Source organism: Ischnura elegans, chromosome X (genome assembly GCF_921293095.1).
Source record: "Ischnura elegans chromosome X, ioIscEleg1.1, whole genome shotgun sequence".
In the NCBI taxonomy this organism is placed as follows: domain Eukaryota; kingdom Metazoa; phylum Arthropoda; class Insecta; order Odonata; family Coenagrionidae; genus Ischnura; species Ischnura elegans.
In genome coordinates this window covers 106,136,448-106,155,462 of record NC_060259.1, presented here as the reverse complement: position 1 = coordinate 106,155,462, position 19,015 = coordinate 106,136,448, and the positions used below count along the sequence as shown (strand labels likewise).

At 37.9% G+C, this 19,015-nt stretch overlaps 1 protein-coding gene across 1 annotated transcript; it reads right to left on the bottom strand.

Annotated features, from left to right (window-relative positions):
• Nucleotides 1-656: 656 nt before the first annotated feature.
• On the bottom strand, nt 657-5,537 carry LOC124171235. The gene is made up of 4 exons (XM_046550378.1): nt 5,198-5,537; nt 4,894-5,098; nt 1,373-3,246; nt 657-694 (listed from the first exon to the last, which is right to left on the bottom strand). Exons 1-4 carry the CDS (start codon nt 5,535-5,537, stop codon nt 657-659), a joined length of 2,457 nt encoding a protein of 818 aa, XP_046406334.1.
• Between the last annotated feature and the right edge of the window lie 13,478 nt (nt 5,538-19,015).

Sequence of the window (19,015 nt, the reverse complement as noted above, 5' to 3'; positions counted from 1 at the left end):
GAGTGGTCATGACTCTCCGAAATGGGTCAATACCTACTTATTCACTGTTGAGAGGTTTCAGAGATTTCCACTCGTGAGTTGGACATGAATATTAAGTTTTTTCTTAAGTACCACTATTTTTCACTGTCCAACCAATCCACTTTGATACGTTTTCCAAAGGTGCAATTAGTATAATTTGAAAACACAATAGAAAAAACATCCATTCATTTAGACATTGCAGGAGGATAAAAATTAGGATGCATTTTCGAACAATCGGTGACAGCTACAAGTGAGTCTTTAGAAGTTGCAATGCCGGCCTTCCAAATTTACTGAATACTTAGGCACTAGGAACGAGGATTATTTAATTATACTGATACTAATGATTCGAATTGCATTTGGGTGATAAATGCAAATTAGTGTCTTATTTTCACTAATCAACTCCTCAATAATAGTATGGATGAGGCTATTAAATCGAAATATCAACAAAGAAATGAACATTTATAAGCTTTGTGTTAGTCATTTAGATACAGTGACTTTAATATTCTTTAATCAAGGCATGAAATTGCATTATTTAAACAATCATAGACACCTTAGGTAGGCAAATATTTCAAAGATATCTTAACAAATTAAAAATCAGTAGATTATCGTATTTCTCACGATTTTAACTTTTTCAGCTACTATGCCAGGAAGCTAACATTCACAACATCAAATGAATCTGATTTTGAAAATGCAATTCCAAGCAAGCAGAAATGGAACCTCTTGCTTCAACAGTTACATACTGTTTTGGGTCATATATTAACATAAATCTACTGTACTACCAACCACTAAGCAGCATGACTTCTACAAGAAAGCACATTCCTTGAACCAGAAGTGCAGAGTAACATTCTGTTGTCTCAGGCTCATTTAAAACCCTATTCTGTCCTGTTGTAATAAATCTATGTGGAAAAACTAAGCTATCTATCATTTACAATGCAGGGTAATAAGAAAAAAGCAAATGATACATTGGCAGTGTTGTCCTAAAACTCGAAGAAAGAGATATTGCTGTGAACTTCACTACTTACCCCTGAAAGGAAATGTTATAAGCTAAGTTAAAGAAAATCATACCAAATAACTTTAGCACTTACCTGACAGAAAGGATAAGTTAAATTTGGAGCAAAATATTCTGATGAGTGATGCAAACACTGAATAGACATATAGATACCAGTGCTAAAACAATAACATCTTGCTTGACAGCAATGTTATGGCTAGAAGCAAGTCTGGAAACCTTTCAAATGTTATAGGTACGAAATAAACACACTATATAAATTTCACTTAGATATTAATTTTTCAACAATTTTTGAAATGTTACAAACAATAACTCTATTTTTTGTGACATTCATGGTACAACACAAACTCTTTACACCTTCATCACCTTCAGATTTCCAAGTGTTCATCAACAATTGAAGGCCAATTCCCTTCTCTGCCAACCTGTTTACCATATACCCTGATACACCCTTATCTCGCAGAGGTTTTAGAGTAGGAAGTAATTCCCTTTTTCTCTTGCTCTGCTCTTGCCTCTTTAAGAAGGACTGCAGAGTAAAACTGTACTGTAAAATCATATCTTCACCAACAAACACCTTTTCACAAATTTTTTTTAAGTTCAAGGCATCTATGTGTGCATTATGCCCACTATTGCTGAAGTCTTGCAAAACTTCTTCTACTAATTTACCCTGAGCATAAGACTTCCTGCCAGGCAGCACTTTCTTTAAAAGGGGCAAGGTGTCTGAAAACCCTGCAACAACAGCACCAAAGTCGTCCAATTTATTGCAGTGATTCACTGCTGCCAACACCATTCTGGCATCAAATTGCACATTGTGTCCTACAAGGACCACCTTCTTAAAACTCTTCAAGTAATCAATGAAGGCACATAAACCTTCCTCAAGTTCACCTGAGATGACTGGCTTGCCTTCGTAATACAGTAGTCCATCTACTGCTCTAAGGCTAGTGATCTCACTAACCCTGTCTGGAATACCCTTATGAGGGTAAAAGTAGCATGAAAAACTCGTGCTTCCCACTGCACCAATTTGCAGCAGCTCTGCATTCCCTGACAAGCCAGTCGTTTCAACATCAAAAAACACAGTGGAGCATGCATCACCCACAGGAACAAGATCGGAATAAAAAACACTATTAATGTCAGGGTCATAGGCCATCCCTGTTTTATATGTTACCCCTTCTCTAGCCTCTTTTACCTTTAGCATGCCCATAGAGGAAAGATTTTTGAACAATCTCCTCTGCTTAAATGAGCACGTTTTCCTCTTCTCAGCCAGTGACTTTCTTTTGAGGCTAAGTCGTGCCCTGTAGCGGATTGTGTTGTGACCAGGGGATATCATTAGACTTTTTTTTACATCACTGACATATGTGACACCAACGTTTTTTTGGCAGACTGCAGCTGCCACCCGGAAATCATTAGACTCAGATGACCCATAATGTCTCATTTTCGGTGCCTTACTGGCAACAATGGCATTAAAATTTTCATTGCATTGAGTAGAGCCACAAGGAGCCAAACAATCAGAATTACTGGCAAATTTCTGAAATACATTTTGTAACTCACTATGCAACCTCTCCCCTACAAGACCTATTCCTTTAGGAAGACCCTTGTGCACATATGACTCCGGATCTTTCACATATCCACACCATGAGCCACAATCTCTGTGGATGTCAAAAGCATGCGGAACAATATTTGTAATGGCCTTTCTGAGTAGGTCTGGTTGGCCTCTGTTTTGCTGCAGGGCATAGCTAAAGCACCTCTGGAGATACTTGATGACCATAGGAGTAAGAGATCTATGGTTCGACCTCAAAGAATACAGGGAATTTCCCAAATTCTTCTTGGCGTGATTGATGTCAGAGACCTTTTTGACATCACCCACTTCACTCCTCAGTTTTGCAGCTGTTGAAGAATCATCATCACCAACAACTGTCCCTACTTTAACATTAGCTGCCTTCAAGGGGGTACTTTGGGCAACTAACTCCAAGGCTAGATCAGCTTCCATGGCTTTAGCACTCCCAGACCAGTTACGACGACAATCATGTTCTCTCTTTCCGTAATGACATGCCTTACATGAAATATTCCTGGTGCCATAAGCTAGCACTTTCTTAGATTTCTGGCCAATCAAACAGCCATGTCCTGTAAGGCTGGAGTAGCTCCTACCATTACCTCTCTTTTGCCACCCCATGTCGTAAGACACTGCAATGGGCGACACGTCAAGGGGTGAATCAGGTGAAGGCAAGCTGCAAGAGAAATATATTGTCATCAATATCACTCAATAACTTCATTATTAAATACCAAATGAAAAGGAAATTCACTGGAGCTTAGTTTTATTACATTCTATAGCGTGTGTTGCTGGAGAGATGAAATAGCTAAGAGAGCAATGAAATTGAAGGAAGGTCTGATAAAAATATTTTTAGCTTAAGATAGAACTGCTCTTACTGAAGGAAAATAAATGATTGACAGAATAACTAAGGAGCATTATAGAAATTGGATCATATCTATGGATTTACATAAAACCTTCTTTTCAGTTACTTCATCCATGATGGCAGAAGACATTTTAAATCTATGAATGTATTTAGAACAATGCATATTAAAATTTAAGATAAGAGCAAGAATCCTTAACAACTTGCCATATTACTAATTGCCACTCATTATTAATAACTCATCAGTGACAGCACCTCCACACATGAATTTTAAAACCAATATATATAAATGTGCTCATCCATTAGTAGAACCAATAAAGACTTTAAACATCATAATTCTATCACAAGGAATTATTGAGAATTAACAATATATTCACATGCACCAAAACTTTTTGAAGTTACAATTTAATTAGAATATTAATTCTGGATTATGTATGCTAACTCAGGAGAGCTTATATCAGTGTATGGAGACCTAAGGGGTCTCATTTATATCCTATAATTTTTATAACGTCCATAAGTGATATTACTAAAATTTTTCATGGAACCATTAACTTCATACTAGATTTAGTAAACGTATGAATGCTGAAAACTTTATAATTGATATTATGGTTCTAAGAGTAATAATATAATGAAAGATATGGGTTTATTGCTTGATAAACCAAGTGACATAATGAAGGACATAGGTGAATCATGAACAATTATATTGTTTAAAGGATCATGCATGTGAGTGTTAGACTATGATATATTAACTTCATTAGTATAATGGTATTGGAATATTTATACTGTGTTCCTGTTCACTCTCATTTAAAATATGCATCTGCTAAATGAAACATATATATATTTTCCACATTACAACTTTGGCTGAGTTCAGCTACCTTTATAATATGTTAAGATCACATATGAAAACAAGGCTGAGGATTAGAAGGCATGCCATTTGCTTTTATTATTAAATAATAGTCCTCATATAACTAAATAAATAGGTTATTATTTCATACAATCAGTCACTGTCTAAAGGACCTTTTCCAAAATAATGCAAACTTAGGTATGTCTCACGCATTTATGAGTATCGCAAATCGGGTGATAAGTCTACTACAAATAATTATTGAGGATTAACAATCCAGTCACTTAAACTAAAAGTTTTCAAAGGGATTATAATTTTATATACTAAATTATTCATCAAAGTTATACATGCCATGCCACTGAAAGTGAATTATAAAAGGGGTTCAATGTATTTACAAATTTGGGATGCGTTCAGCACAGTTTTTGAGGTGTTTAGGTATCGCATAGGTAACAGTAACCGCATGGGTACAAATTATATTAAGGTAGAAAGCATAATGAACATTACTGTATTACTATTGCGATATAGGTGAAACAACCATAGTAGGAATACTACTTTCACAGTATGTATCTAGTTGATTTGAGATTTTAAGGCCAAACACTCTGTTGTAAATGACAAATAATTACCTTTCTTGTAGTATAGTTAGACCCGTGTGCTCCAATTCTCTCTCCAGCAATGAAGAAGAAACACAGCTTTCATTCGCCACATTTTCGATTTCAGGTCCAATAACCCGCTCACTTCTCTTCAGCAACGACTCATGAACCTCCGGAATGTTAAGGCACGACAAGAAAGCATTAACATGAGCGGCTCCAATTCCAGCATCAATCAGACCTACAATTGTAAACAAAGCCGTATGTTAAACAAACTGAAATGCATAACATCATTGATATTGAAAGGCATATTAAAAGTACATTCATGAATGTCACTTACCAATTGCAGCTTTCAAATTAATGTCGAAGTTCTGCCTATTAGTCTTTGGGTTGGCTTGAGATTTTGATGTCAAGACGGTATTCACAGCGCCGCAAGCTCTGCATGTTATATGCCATTTACATGCGAGTCCTATTAGATTTTCTTCAGTTATATCATTCAATGACAAGATTGAAGAACAATGCGTACAAATCATCTGCTTGCACAAAAAATTCACGTCGACGATTCGGCATCCTTCAACAGGTGCACTCTTTGGAATCACTTCGTTGGAATTGATGGATTCACTTTCGGCCACATTTCGTTTCCTCAGATTATCCAAGCTCTTACCCTTACCTTTAGACATGAATTTGCCTTTAAATCGGCCTGATGAAGCCATCACTTCAGCCCAAAAATATATTTAGTAATTTAAGGCTCAGCAAATTGGATAATAAAACGAGTAATATTATCAAAATGCAACGTAACGGTATCGTACACAAGCAAAGGTGCTCAACCGGTGTGAAGCTACGATATATTGACAGCGTTGTCGAGTCGGTGGTCGGCAATTATATGTATATAATTTTTCCAAATTAGGTTAAAATTAACAGAGCAAAAGCTCTCACTAGTTAAGTTCTTTTTATTCATCGCAAATGATACAGTTATGAAGCTTTACCGTATTTCCAGAAAGATTTTTTAAATCCTTCCGATACCTAAGAGTCAATATAACAGCCATTCTTCATATCACAGGATTATTCCATTTTTAGTAAAATACATGCACTGTACAGCTATTTTGATTGATTTATAATTACTTTTAATTTTCATAAATGACACATTTAGCCATTATAACTCGTTGTTGTCGAGTTTATCTTACTAATGAAAGCAGTATTTCGAAGCGCAGGTTCTACCTTAAGAGCACGGGTTCTCACCAAAGTAACTCTTTACTGTTGAATTGGGTTGAGAAATTTTCTCGTGATATGACAGGTTGAAATTATTACAGCCTTTTGCAGTTTGATGTATGTATTTGGATGGAGGTTGAGTATTTTGAAACTATTTTGTATATGTTTTGGAATGATACCGGTAGCTGAGATGACAATTGGGGCTATATAAACCTGTTTCATATTCCATATTCTTTTTATTTCTATTGCCAATTCTTGGTACTTGTTAATTTTTCCTGTAATTTTCTTTTCGATGTTATGCGACAGTGGCACGGCAATATCAACTATGTAGCAAGTTCTATATTTCTTGTCAATCAACACTATATCTGGTCTATTATTAACTATAGTTTTATCTGTTTGAATAGGCAGATCGTAATAGATTTTAAATGCGCCGTTTTCAAGCACTGTTTCAGGGTGGTACACATAATATGGGGTCTTAGTATCTATTAACTTGTGTTGGTAGGCCAGTTTTTGGTGGATAATTTTTGCAACTTGATTATGTCTACTTAAATATTCTGTGTTAGCTAGCATCTTACAGCCAGATATAATGTGCTGGATTGTTTCAGGTACTTGAAAACACCTTCTACATTTGTCATCTGTTATGCTTTTATCACCAAGGATGTACTTTGCATAATTTTTAGTGCGGATAACCTGGTCTTGTATTGCAAGCATGAACCCTTCGGTTTCTCCATAAAGTTCACCCAATGACAACCATTTGTTTGATGAGATTTTATCAACATATGGTTGATTGAGGTCATTGATGTGTCGTCCATGTAATTCCTTCTGGGCCCATACTTCTACCTTTCTATTTAACAGAACAGCTCCTGTGGTGGTTGCTTCATCGGTCGTGCCATTTTTTAGATTTAATGGTGTTAATTTGTTGTCGGCATATACTATTGATTTGTGAAGCATCGAACTGTTTGATTTATCGTAGAAGAAATGTTTTAGTCCATGAATTTGGTTTTTGAGGAGCTGTTGTAAATCTATTAACCCTCTACCTCCCATATAGCGGGGTAGCGTTAGCCTTTCTATTGCAGCCTTTGGGTGATGTAAATTAAATTTTGTGAATGATGTACGTATTGATCTTTCTATGCCTGCTATTTCGGTTTTGGTCCAGTCAATCACTCCAAATGTATACGTCAACACAGGTACCGCAAACGTATTGATGGCTTTGATTACGTTTCGTGCATTTAATTCTGTTTTAAGGATGGATGTTAGTCTTTTATGGAATTCAGTTGTTAATTCCTTCTTGATCTGTTTATGTTGTATTGATTTTGCTTGCAGGAATCCAAGGTATTTGTAGTTTTCATTTGCTTCCATAGATATTATTGACTCGTCATCTGTAACATTGAAGTTACCATGCTTGATTTTCCCTTTCTCTATGTGAAGCAATCTGCATTTATCCAATCCGAATTGCATGTTTATATCAGCGGAGAACCTACTTGTGACATCCAAAAGGTACTTGAGCTGTATTTCATTTGAGGCATAGATTTTAATATCGTCCATATATAGAAGGTGAGACAAAGTAAAACTGGTGTTTGTACTATTTTTTATTTTGTATCCATATTTAGTGCTATTGAGGGCATTTGATAATGGGTTCAACGCCAGGCAAAACCAAAGTGGACTCAATGAGTCTCCTTGGAATAAACCCCGTTGTATGTCAATGGTTGGTGTTATAAAGCCTTTACCCGATATATTGACCATTAGGGCTGTTTTCCACTTTGCCATAGTTGCTTCTAAAAACTTAATGATGGTGCCGTGGATTTTGTATGTAGTCAGAACTTTTAAGAGCCAATTATGTGGGACACTGTCAAACGCCTTACGGTAGTCAATATAAGCAACATGAAGGTTTCTGTTATTTTTGCGTGATTGTTGTAATACTACAGAATCAATTGTCAATTGCTCCTTGCATCCCATATGGAACTTTCGGCATCCTTTTTGCTCTTCTGCATTATTATTATTATTATTACGTTCAGGCCGCGACCTGGCAATACCACTGCCATATATTCTTGTCCACCACCAATGGTCGTAAGCTTCACCAGGCAAAGTAAAAAAAACTCATTTCCAAACAGCAGACGAGGGAAAGCAAAAGCACCAGAGAAATGGGTTGGTCCTCCTCTCACTCAACACAAAATATACTGTGAATTTAGGTTAACAAGTCCCTCACCCCACCCGAGAGAAGCCTCTTCTCTTGTGCCAAATATCTAAAAGAGAGGTAAATTGAAGATCCTTTAGGTGAGAAATGGTAGTATTCTTGTTAGAGAAACAGAGGGCTGCACTGTAACAGTAATTAACACCGAAAAAGACTTGGATTTTTTTATAAGTGATCCATCTTGTACACAAATAACTTATATCGGGGCCCCTAATGTGACAGCCAAGGACCTTGAAAATGAAACAAAGTGTTGAAACCATGGTCGGTCGTTGAGTGTTAAATTAAATAGCGTGGAAATTACCATTTGTGTTTTTATCATGGATATAGCAAACTTCCACAAAACGATTTTATACGTGACAACATATTCTCCACTCAAAGTAAGTTAAAAATACTCCTCTGACTTGTATAATACATCCCATGTAAATCCCGCTCACATCGAGGATTTCAAATAATATTTTCCCACCAACTATATGCATGAAATTGGTGTGAATGAGACTTGGCCAACCAACAATCCATAAACCACCAATCATATCAGAGACAGTTGCTCTGTCTGATTATGCATTTTACGGAAAGGATGGAGAAGAAAAACGCGGAGGAGTAGTTGGAATACATGGGCATTCATCTTTGCGAGCTAAATGTATTGGCCGTTGGACTAATATTTACGAAGCCAAACTGGGGATTTACATTGAGGAGCCCCTTGCCGCACGCGAGGAAAATTCTTGCGGCGCATCACTTGCCACAACAAGGATTAGGACTGGTGGCCCGCGTTCAAATCTCGGTGCCGTCCGCTAATTTTTCGATCCGTTCCACAGAAATTCCAGGATGTTCGCGAAAGTTCCGGCGCTGTGTTCGAGAGAGTTGGCCGCCAATATAAAATCAAGCCATCCCGGCTACCAAAGCAAGTCTGTATTCTGAAGTGGTAAAAAACACTACTCCACCGCAACTTCTTAGGGATTTCATTCATAGTAGCATACGATACAGTCTCCTCTTCCGCCAGAGATCTGAAAGAGATAGTTAAATTGCAGTTCGTTCAGGTGATAAATGGTAATATTCTTGTTTGGAAAACGGAGGGCTGTCCTGTAACACTAATTTACAGCGAAAAGGAATTGGACCATTTTTTATAAGTGATCCATCTTATTACGACATTACATCTAATCTGTGTAGACGAAACCAAAAACGTATTCTGCAGTGGGAAAACGTCGGATTTCTTCTCATGGCCCTATGCCTACACTTTGCCTATAAGGTCACAGCACCCGCTTTTATACAAAAAACTGTCTCCTATAGGGATTTTAAATCACTCCATCAAGAGAAATCAATGGACTAATTTTGAAAAATAAACGGGTCTCTTATCGGTGAACTTGGGTCGATTGATGAAGAAGTGGAGAAATTAAATTCTATGCTCTTAGACACTCGATATTCATTAGGACCGTTCGTGCTACACACCCACCGAAACCTTAGATTTCGACTGAAATAAAGGTGAAGAAAGAAATAGGGCTCGAGCTGCGATTAGACGCCAGAAGGATGCGGTTGCATTTACAGAACTCGCTGCGCTACGCGCGCCTAGAACCCCCCGCGGCAGGCTTCGCCGGCCGCCCCCACCAGACGGCTTCGCCGTCCCTCCGTCGACCTCCTCGGAACGGCTTCGCCGTTCCTCGTCAGGGAAAGATCTACAAAAGCGAGGCAAATATATGACTGGTAAGGCTAAAAGGTACGTGCGAGAAGTAACAGTTGAGGTATTGATAATAATTGTACTTGATAATGCATATCTGGGAGAGTTTATTACAATTTTTTTCTTCCTTCCAGGATTAGGCTACTAAGCCTGTTCCTAACTAAGTTTTTCTGTGTTTGTATTCTTGTAATTTATCAGTAACTGTCTGGACTCAAAGTTTATCTCGTATTTGAATATTTCTTAATTTATCCAATCTTGTGCAGCCTTTCACTGGTCTTAAAAATTCCGTTTGCGACGATTCTATCCGCCTTAATTCATTCTTTTTTGGTACCCAGCATTCTGATCCGTAGAGTATAGTAGGGACTGCCATCACTTTATAAAATTTTATTTGTGTTTCTTTTCTCGTTTTATTTTTTAGAGTTCTTCCAATTGTGCCGTACATTCCCTGTAAAGTATTAACTTAATGTCTAATATCTTTGTCCTCGTTATATGTTTTATCGCATCCTATGGAAATGCGACACTTGCTCCAGGAATTGATCCTCAAGAACAATTTTTGTTCGTATCGGGTTGTTTCCGAAACATGTAAATAGCATCGTATTTAAGTATTGAGATGATCCCAATTCTATACCTGGCGCTACATTATCCTCCTTCCATATTCTCAGAACGTCATCTCTATTCTATACATACATTAAACAAGGTTGGGGATAAGCTGCAACCCTATCTAACTCCTCGGTTAGTGAACATTTCTTGAAGGATCTGTTTCTCAGTGTCAATTACAATTCTGGTGTCTCTGTATAGACTCTGGGAAGGTTTTATCAGACGCTTAAGAAACCCTCTTTTCTTCATAATTGACCATAACATTCCTCTATTAACATGATCGAATGCCTTTTCAAAATCTATGAATACACGATGCGTCTCTCTATTTAACTCTATTAGTTACTCTCCGGCTGTGGCGCCGTGCGCACGATTTGGACTGCTCGTCGCATAATATGCTCAGCAGTCCATACCACCTTGTCCGGTATAGTCCACAAATTTCCACAGGCATGAATGACGCCTCGGTAGGTTCACTGGCTAAAGCACTCGGCCGGAAATCGAGGGATCCGGGTTCGAATCCCGGTCAAGGCGAATGATTTTTTCTCTGTGGATTTTTCGCACATTTGAATTATTTGTTTTAAAGTAAAAACATCATCAATGACAAATATTCCCTTCCTAAAGCCAGCTTGCTCTTCTATTTAATGCTATCAGATTTAGCTTGTAGCCTCGTACTGATTTTCCTTCTGCATATTTTATATGCAGTATTTAGCAGACTAATATCTCTGCAATTCTCTGGGTTATTTCTCTCTCCCTTTTTAAACAATAAAACAACCCTAGCCATACTCCAAACCTTTGGGATTTCAAGTTTTGCCCAACGCATGGTGTATAAATGCAAGTTTCCTCTCTGTAGGGATGTACCTCCATATTTTATTATCTCTGATTCAATTCCATCCATGTCTGCAGCTTTCCTATTTTCTGTCTTATTCAGAGCGTATTCGAGTTCTTTCAAGTTAACAGGGTCTACTCCTATTTTTTTCCTCTGGGGTGTTGATCGCTTCATCTAATGTCGGATTATTCCATCATCTCTTATAGTGTTCTATCCATTCTTCCTTCGGTATAGCATTTAATTGAGCAGTATCTTTCTCTGTTTTGTCGAGATGTTTCATTACAACACTTTGTAGCATGCTTTGGATTTCATTCAAATCTTCTTTTAATTGATTTCCTATAAAGTTTGCTTCTGTACTGTCACCATAAAATGATATTTCCCATCCTTTTACGGACGATTCTACATGCATTTGTGGCCTTGTCATGAAGCCAGGGAAATATTAAAAGGCTTGCATACCAGCTGTCGACATACAAATGTTGACCTTTTTCTAAATGTGGTTCCATCAAGGTGCAAACAATACCTCCTGAATTCCTCAAACATTCATTTCCAGAGAAAGTATGAATGCTTGCTCTCTTGTGCATCAAAAATCAAGGACATATCAAGGCACGTTTCACAGTCACAAAGAACGGAAGTCATACCGAACCGACTTCTCATGGAATAAATAAATATATTGGATGAATGATAGCCTTCCCTTGAACAAAGGCAAGCTTTCATAAATGCACAAATCAGAGCACAGAGAAAATGCTTCCTTGAAAGTGAAGCGAAGTCGATCCACGACAGGGCGAATTTTGAAGTCTTGTCAAATTACTTGATCGCCTATTATGCGAAAAATGCAGCACCCTCAGGATCATCATACATGCATCTCTAGGCATTTATTTACAAAATATTGGCGCGATAAGAAAAGAGCGCTTTCCTCCTCATCGGACGACCATTCCTCTGACGTAACCTCGTAGAAGGGCAACTCTCGCGATATACTTTTTGTAGTCGAGAGCAGCGATTTAGACGCCAATTCACGGTCAGCTTCTATTGGCTTAGTATCGTCCTATGAATCAAGGGACAGGTCTCAATCTTCACTATCACTCCGAGTCAAAATCTGCTAAATATGTTGATACCTTTTGAATCTCTTCGTCATGTTTACGGCCGCAGAAAACAGAGATTAAAATACTAGGGTTCCACTGTCTATTTCTATCGAGGAATATGATTAGGTAATCACGTGCAGAATGAAAACTCCAAATGTCTGAAGCCAAAAACGAGTTATACAGAGGTGATGAGAAACTTCATAATCAAAACTAATTCTGGGAAAGTGACCGACAATTACATGATTTTACTCCGATGAATACGTAATTATACCGATGAATACAATTTCAAAGAACCTGGAAAGGAGGTCTGTTTACCCGTGGTGGCCCCTACTTCCCAAGTGATCCCACAGCCGTGTTAGCTGTGATTGACAACGAGCTAACAAGAATTTTTTGCTTCTTCTAATGCACTCCGAAGAAATTGTAATGAGGTTTGGAATCAAATAAGAATATTTCAGGAGAACTTTTTCACAATGAAAATGGTTAAAGAATTAAATCCGTTAATATTGACGATAGAGCTTCGTTTAAAATGTTATAACGCAGAGAAACACACGAGGAATCCAATACATTCAACCGAGCGACTGGGAGTCAATTCCACTGATGAGAACAAGGTAAATGTTCGCCACGATAATACAGGCAGTTTAGTTTTAGGTGCACAGAGTGATCGTGTAAGTGAAGCGGTGCAAGGGGACGATTCTGGAGTACGACAGAGAGTGACAGTGATTCCAAATGAAGATGACATTAATTTAGGAGAGAACAACGATGAGAAATCACCTCCGAACCAAAAGATTATGCCATCACTTGAAGTTTCAGACCTGTCAACTGAAGGTAAGGTTGGAGGCATCGTTGGTGACGACTGTAGAAATGAGGTGGATGAGGAAGGAGGTGGTCAACAAGCAACCCAACCGTTCCGCTCTACTGAGCCGCAGCCAGTTTTCATATATTTTGTATCAGCATTTGAATTATTCCAGGAGAATAAATTAAGCAATAGCAAAATGAAGCCATGATGTCTTTTATTACTGCACTCAACGTTTTCCTCAAAACTTCAATAGTGCGGCAATATTTTTGCGGCGTGTCACCCGCAACATGCTGGATATACGCCACGAGGTAAAGTTTTACAAAAATGACTCTTACAGCTAAGAGAAAATATTGATATGAGTATACGTTTTTGTGTGTACGTCAGAAGCAAGACTAGTCACCATATTTACTACTTAATATAATTGAAACAGCCAAATAGGACAAAATGTAGCTATTTTACCTAAAGTGCCGGTCCGTACTCAAATCCAGCGAGGCTGGCCGGATCTACCCTACCCTTCCCTCACGGCGCAAACGACCTCGTCCAAATATCATACCATTTTTCTACATTCTCACCGATTTTATTTCCTTATTAAGTATAAGTTTCTTATACACAGTAAGTAGTTGTCATAGCTTGATATTCATTTCCAAGCGGTAAATATTTGCTTTGTTCCTAACCTTATTCCATGGATTAAATTAAAAACCGTTAATATGTTTTCTCACATATAGGTGCACTATTAGCATCATAGTTTTGAGTTCCAAACTGCAACGCATGCTCTGCAGGAGCTTCCATCACCTCCACTCGCGTGTGCGATGTTTTCTATAATCATCTCTTATGCTACAATGAAGTGCGCTTTTGAAGTGTCAGCGCAGGGTATTACGCAGATGTAGACTAGGAAAGTTGCTCAAAGGATTACAATACTTGCCATTTAAAACCATTGGATTCGTGCTTCCTGTGCGGTGACATTGGATATAGAGGAAGATAATGCTTCAATGCCAGCTTTATCACGAATTGAATTTCGAGTAATTCTAAGGAAAAATACTACTCAGGGAAGTTTCTTTTCATTTAGTATAGATTGCGAAACGAGTTACATCGGCCATACGGGCAAGAATTTCCACGCAAGACGAGAAGGGCGTTTTAGGTGCTAAACCTCCTCAATAGTTTTTAAACATAGCAATATAGACGAAAATGACGCATATTAAAAAGAAACGGAAGAGAGAAAATATAAGAGAGAGTGGCGTAGCGAAACAGCCAATAGGAGGGAACACTCAAAATTAGAAATTGGATTTCGTTATTTTAAACCAAAAAGATATGAATGAAAAATACACAAGCCAAATTTCAGAGCTCAAATTCGATTTTTAACCGAGATAAGTAGCTTTAAAAGTCCGCAAGGAGCTTTGGCCACGCCCACGACGCGAAACGTATTTCTATTGGCTGACGCCGTGTGACGTGTAAACCTCATGAATGCCGCAGGAGTAACGCTTGAAGAAGCCGTAAACACATTGGGTTCGTGGAAATAGTGGCCAAAAGTTTAACATCATGGTGAAAAAAACGTTAATTTTGTTCTGGCTGATTATCGAAAAGTACTGACATTATCAACTGAGGCTCGATGAACTATTTTTTTGTCTTAAAACGAATCATTTCATTGAAATGAAACTTCTTAAGATTAAATGTTTAAAGTTTTGATAGAGACAGTAATCACGGCAATTATAGTGGATGCCTAATTTGTGGACGTACATGTGGACATCGTAAAATCCTTTGCCTATTAATGGTTTTTAGTTTCCGGATGTAAATTATGAAATAAATTAAAAATTTTGTTATAGTTATAGCTGTTTTCTTGCTCTCTGAAGTGAGCAAGCTCGTGGTTCTCTCCGTTTCTTTTAGGATTAGCATTCAAATTTCGTTGGAACAGCATTTTTAAAGCAGAGGCTATCCTATACTGCTTTGGTCAACTGTGCTCCTGATAATTCTTCAAGTCAGTTTCGTTCTATAAAAATGGTAAGCAGTTGTCATCAAAATGATAGAGGAACTCATAGATGGGGATTTTACGTGAAAGTATCCGTTAGTTCCCTTATATTTACATCTGAGCTACACGTACAGTTACTTTCAAAAGTTTAAGGACAAAGTTTGTGGCACCAATTATGCTTCTAAAGAAAATTTAGTATCCTATACTACTTTCGTAGTTTTCTGCTGTGCCCCACTAACATTCCGCTTGTATGCACTCAAAGGGATAAATTATTTTATACTGCAAATGTATCATTCCGCATCTATTTATGCAGGATGTGATGGTTATTTCGTATGCATTTACTGCATACTTGAACCGGTTTTCACCCTTACTTTTTATAATACTTACTTTTTGAGTAATTTTATGTTACCAAGGCGGCCAAGTGGCCATCGATTTGAGCTGTGCTAATAAAGGTTGAAGGATCGGGACTGTCTTTCATAATTTTTTCAGCTTTTTCTCTCGTATTCTTTCTTATTCACAGGTTTTTTTGTATTCATTATTTCGCTAATACGCTTTCATTGAAGCTAATGCAAATTTTTTAAATTAAGAAAAAAAATGGCGGTTAAAATCATGACGTCGGCATTAACGTACAGTTTGAATTCTAGCGAGAGGAGTCACACATTGCGTTGTATAATTTGACAAATATTCTAGTATTCATTCTGTACGCATTTGCCTTATTTGCCTTTGGTTTCTCTGTTTTGCTGTAAGATTAGAAAAGTTAAAAAAGGAAGAAAAGTTATTATTTATTATTTGTGCTTCTATTTATAAACCTGGCGGCACCGTGACTCAAATGCGCTTATTTCTGCTTGTTGTGAGTAATACGATATCGTAGTATTTCCTGGAGTACAAATTTGTGATTATGATGTATTACTTTGTACTACTTGACACATCACCAGGTGAGCGTCGAAGACCATTTCCGTTGCAGTTGTTGGCTTTTAATGAGCAAGACAGAAACAAAGAGTGAAAACCGGGAAAAATATGTAGTAAATGCATACGAAATAATCAACAAATTCAACATAAAATGATATATTTGCAATTAAAAAGTAAAGTTTCCCGTTGAGCGCGTATGTATTTAAGCACATACGGACTTTTGCGAAGTGTGGTCAAAGATAACAAAAGGAGTAATGGAAACTAAATCCCATTGAGAAGCAGAAGAAACATTAAAATGGCCCTCACAAATTCTACAACAGCCCATCTCTGAAGGAATATGCTGTCTCCGTGCAGCGTCGCACCACCGCCTTCCTCGGTCTGGGTCGTTTGGAACAACAAAAAAATACTTTTCTTGTGTTTAACGAGAGGTAGATTCACATTAGGCACACAGCAGTACACGTAAGGTTCCCTCCCTATCATTTAAAATTCTCCGTTCCATCTACCATTTATTTATACTCAAAATAACGCCTACGATAATGCACTCCTAATGCAAGCAATGCAGATATCATGAGGTTCACCCGTCATCAACATGGCGTCGCCCGAGAAATACGTTTTTGGCGCGGAATTCAAGTTGAAACTTCAAACTCTTCTAGGGGCGAAATTATTCAGCGCTCAATGGTAAAATTTGGTGAGAGGCTTTCTTACACCCATTGCTTTATAAATCAAGCATAATATTTAGTAGTGTAATCCCTTCTATTGCGTCAAAGAACGATGCCCGGCCCAATGCCTCATACGTAAATGGCGCCATATATAAAAAAGATAATTTCCGAAGACAACCAAGCCAAATACCCGGCCGTCACATTTATTTGCAATAAATGCGTTGCATAAGTGAAAAACGCATACACGGTGACGTTACGTGAATAGATAATTATAAGCATAAAATATTGAGCAATCCTTTTGTACTCTTTAATTTAACGCACATGAGTGAATTTCGCATCGATTTTGTATGTTTACACTTTTATAAACAATACATGTCCATCAATCACAACGCATTCAGCGACATTTTCAAGCGGTGGCATGAGACAGGAAATTCGGATTTATTACCTAAGTCAGGGGTCTCCAAACTATGGCCCGCGGGCATCATCCGACCCACACATCATTTCATCCGGCACGCCAAACAAATCCTGTGTGTTAACTTTCAATTTTTATGACTGGCTCGTCTCATCAGGAACCTGATTTTAATAAAATTTTGAATTAAAAACGACGGTATCATTCGTCACACTAATTTGGTAACATAAAACTAAAGGCAAATTTAGTTTTCCCTGATTTTTTTTCAAAAAGAAATTTTTGAAATTTTCCAAGTTTATTCTCTAATTTATGTGGAAATGAAATTACTGGCACTGCTTTGTTTTTTTCTTAATTCCTTAGGCCCACATAACTGTGTGGAATATATAATGTGGCCGTTACTTTGAAAAGCTTGGAGACCCCTGATGCTTTTTTTGGACCTGGGGCGGAATTCTGTAGACGTTACCGATGACTGTCAGTGTTGGTAGGGATCTCTGAGGACAACTGTCGGTAAGGGCGATTCGGGTGACTCGTTCTACCGACGATTTTTAATTCCAACGAAAGTTGTGGCTCGACTCCTCAGAGGCCAGTGACGATTTCCAACAGCATGTGCTGACCTACCGTCACTTGACAATGGAGTGCTGGAGAGTTCTGATGACACAAACAAGTGACAAACCCAAAAGTAACCCTCTGGCCGTATTCTGTATTTCGTCGGTACCGCACCGATCGGTTTCGCTTTCAAGCCCACCGACTGGGCATTCCGTACCGAAAACGGTTTCCGTACCGACGACGGCACTTCCAGCGATTCTGTGAGGCCGTCGGTATCAATATACGGTTCCCCCTCCTTCCCTAACAGTGAAAAGCCGAATACACCTGAAGCATCAACATTCCTCAAGGAAATTCCTCTGGGTCCACACTGCAAACAACAATGAAGCAGCATATTGACTGTCCATTAGCCTTGAAGACCAGCCAAAGCATTGACGAAGGGTTGGTAAAGTTAAGTGTTCCCTGTCATTCAGTTTAGTGGAGCAGCCCGCATTTAACCCAGTAACGCGCGATGTCACCTACAGGCGATAGTTTTGTGAGCACATTACATACCGCAATGTAAGCTTAGATACACGGTATAATTTTTCTACGTTTCTTAGTATCTTTCTAAGTCACAAAATGGAATATCATGTTGCTCTGGTGGCAGGGAAGTCTTCAGCATGCCTGTGACTAGAAGACAGTCTGGCAGGGTTAGGATTTTAGTGACCAGACCAACTGTTATGGCCTGAAGACCTGAGGAGAGTTACGGAAATTATGACATAATTTTAGTTATGATGACTAAACAGATGTAAGTTCTTACTAAAAATAAAATATATTGAAAAGAATTTACACCTAATCCCAATAAGGTACTTAGAATTTTGGGTGTCACCTACATGTGACGTAAGGAAGCTAAGCACCTCGATGTACTGTATTTTTTGGGAAAAGGCTCTATGGAGCATAATCAAACTTTCCATTATTTTCATAGGAGGATTCTTAAATTTTCATATAAATTTATTCCCTGCAGATAGTTTTGCTTACTACTAACTGTAACTTTCGAGGCTGACGACACTTTTTCGTGTCGAAAAGTTTTTGTGAAACTATTTCATACTTACTCCCGTGAGTTGTTTTCTCTACAATTGCGGGTAGAATCTACAGACAGGTAAATCTAATCATTCATGGTGTTTTTATTATGCAGTTTTCTGAATTTTTATTATGTTACAGTGCATTTGGTGTTAATAAAATATAATTTTGATCATTTTTTAAAATTTACATTTCCAATATTCTATATTGGTTTTTAGCTTACTACTGAACATAAATTTTATAATAACTGAA

Bases quoted from the DNA above. Each gene is read 5' to 3' on its own strand.
- LOC124171235 (XM_046550378.1), bottom strand. From the start codon at position 5,537: ATGTCTAAAGGTAAGGGTAAGAGCTTGGATAATCTGAGGAAACGAAAT. The intron at 5,099-5,197 runs GTAAGTGACATT...TTACAATTGTAG, and splicing joins TAATTTGAAAGCTGCAATTG to GTCTGATTGATGCTGGAATT. The intron at 3,247-4,893 runs GTAATTATTTGT...TTTCTCTTGCAG, and splicing joins CTAACTATACTACAAGAAAG to CTTGCCTTCACCTGATTCAC.